The 1,869-nt window shown below is 45.1% G+C and overlaps 1 protein-coding gene across 1 annotated transcript; it reads right to left on the bottom strand.

Moving 5' to 3' along the window:
• Window positions 1-339: 339 nt before the first annotated feature.
• On the bottom strand, window positions 340-1,471 carry LOC129098392 (putative nuclease HARBI1). Its single transcript, XM_054607393.1, has 3 exons — window positions 826-1,471; window positions 552-734; window positions 340-362 (listed from the first exon to the last, which is right to left on the bottom strand). Exons 1-3 carry the CDS (start codon window positions 1,469-1,471, stop codon window positions 340-342), a joined length of 852 nt encoding a protein of 283 aa, XP_054463368.1.
• Window positions 1,472-1,869: the final 398 nt, after the last annotated feature.

Raw genomic sequence — 1,869 nt, 5'->3', positions numbered from 1 at the left:
CGAGAATCTTGTCAATAAGTTTTGATTTAAATGTGTTATTTTAATTGTAAATAAATATTGTTCAGTTTCAACCCAGGCAATTCATTCTTGAAGGCAATAGTGTATTGTATATATTTACAACAAAAGGAAAAGAATCACAAGGTCCTATATTTCAAAGTTTTATACAATTATTTACAGCCAGAAAAAGAACATATACAACATATAAACTACCCACAAACAAGTCGTTTTCCCCAGAAGAAACGATCATGAACGAATAATGGATTATTCTGATCTATCTATCTATCCATCCATCCATCCATCCATCCATCCATCCATCCATCCATCCTCTAGTGAGCATGACTACATCTGGAGAGGTTTACTGTCTAGATGTAGTCATGTTCACGCAGACACACAGGCAGTTCTCCAGGAGCAGAAAGCTGGGCAGCAAGCCTTCCTCGGACACTGTTCCCCGACAGCTCCCTCTGCATGACTTCTACAACATCCTCGCTGTCATCTGGTCCCCCTCCTCCTCCTCCTCCCCTCCTCCTCCTCCTCCTCCTCCAGGATATCACCTGCTGCCACACACAAGTTGTGGAGGATGCAGCAGGCACCAATCACCTTCGGCGCGAACAGAGGCCGGATCTCCAGGGCCCTCAGGAAGATGGAGCGCCAGCGCGTTTTCAGAATGCCAAAGGTGCGCTCAATAACATTACGTGCCTTTGCATGGTGCCTGTTGTACCGGGCTTCAACTTGGCCTGTTAATAAAATGCACATAGAAAATGTATGCTGTGTTTCAAAGTCACCAAAATAAAAATTTGCTGTGTGTGTGTGTGTAAGTGTTCTTACTTGCTACAGGCTGGCGGTATGGTGTCATGATGGCAACAGGACGCTGCAGGCACGGGTATCCTCCATCTCCTAAAATAATGTACCCAGCTGGTGGATACAGGGCCTGCTTGTACATCGGACACCTTCTAAGTACAAGTGCGTCATGTACAGATCCTGTATTCCCTATGTACACATCGAGAAATGCGCCCTTGGCATCACAGATGCCCTGCAGTAGCACTGAGGGGAAAAGTTTTCTGTTAATATAGCTTTTCTTCTGTGGCTCTGCAGGAGGAAGAATCTTGATGTGGCACCCGTCGATGGCACCGGCAGCACAGCGGAATGCCTCATGGCCAGCAAGGCGAACAAAGCCAGCCCCCACCTCCTCCATCTCCTCTGGTTTGGGGAAATGAATGACTCTGTGGAGGATGGTCATCATTTCCTCCACGACGTTGTGGACGGTCCGGCAAACAGTGGCTAGTGGCATGGCAAAGATGTCTGCAGTAACCCTGTAGGAAGCTCCACAGGCAAGCCAGTACACTGTGACCAGGACCTCCATTTCATGGCTCCATCCATGGGCTTTTTGCCGGGGCAGCATCTGGACCAGCATGTTGATGCTGCTCCTGGATAGCCTGAAGGCTGGTTTCAAGTCCGCTCCAGTAAAGAACATGGCCAGGATAGGCACATGGTCATGCACTTGTGCATATCTTTGTAATGGACTTTGGTCCTGTAAAAAAATAAATATATATTTTTGGAATTGTTTATTACTTGTTATTTTTATCATGTATTATATTTATTGTTTATTTATGTTTTTACTATTTGATATTTATTAAACTGATGTGCATGGCACAGATGAAGTACAGGAAGGCTACTTTTGCATTGATGTATTGTGATGTTTGTGCTAACTGTACAAGGCCTGTCAGACTGAGTATCAGCCTCTTTATGTTGAGTACCAAGAAGACAAATGGCAGGTCTGTCTGTGGAATGTATGCTAATCCATTCCAATATTAAACTAAAGTATCAAACCTCCCCTGAACTGGCCAGTTTATCAGGTAGGCCTAGATAAAG

This window comes from Anoplopoma fimbria, chromosome 11 (assembly GCF_027596085.1).
Source record: "Anoplopoma fimbria isolate UVic2021 breed Golden Eagle Sablefish chromosome 11, Afim_UVic_2022, whole genome shotgun sequence".
Taxonomy (NCBI): domain Eukaryota; kingdom Metazoa; phylum Chordata; class Actinopteri; order Perciformes; family Anoplopomatidae; genus Anoplopoma; species Anoplopoma fimbria.
The sequence above is the reverse complement of the archived record's forward strand: the minus strand, read 5'-3'. Positions and strand labels throughout refer to the sequence as shown.

Coding starts and splice junctions, on each gene's coding strand:
- LOC129098392 (XM_054607393.1), bottom strand. CDS start 1,471: ATGTTCTTTACTGGAGCGGACTTGAAACCAGCCTTCAGGCTATCCAGG. Junction 735..825: donor ATACCGCCAGCCTGTAGCAA/GTAAGAACACTT, acceptor TTTTATTAACAG/GCCAAGTTGAAGCCCGGTAC. Junction 363..551: donor CAACTTGTGTGTGGCAGCAG/GTGATATCCTGG, acceptor GACTACATCTAG/ACAGTAAACCTCTCCAGATG.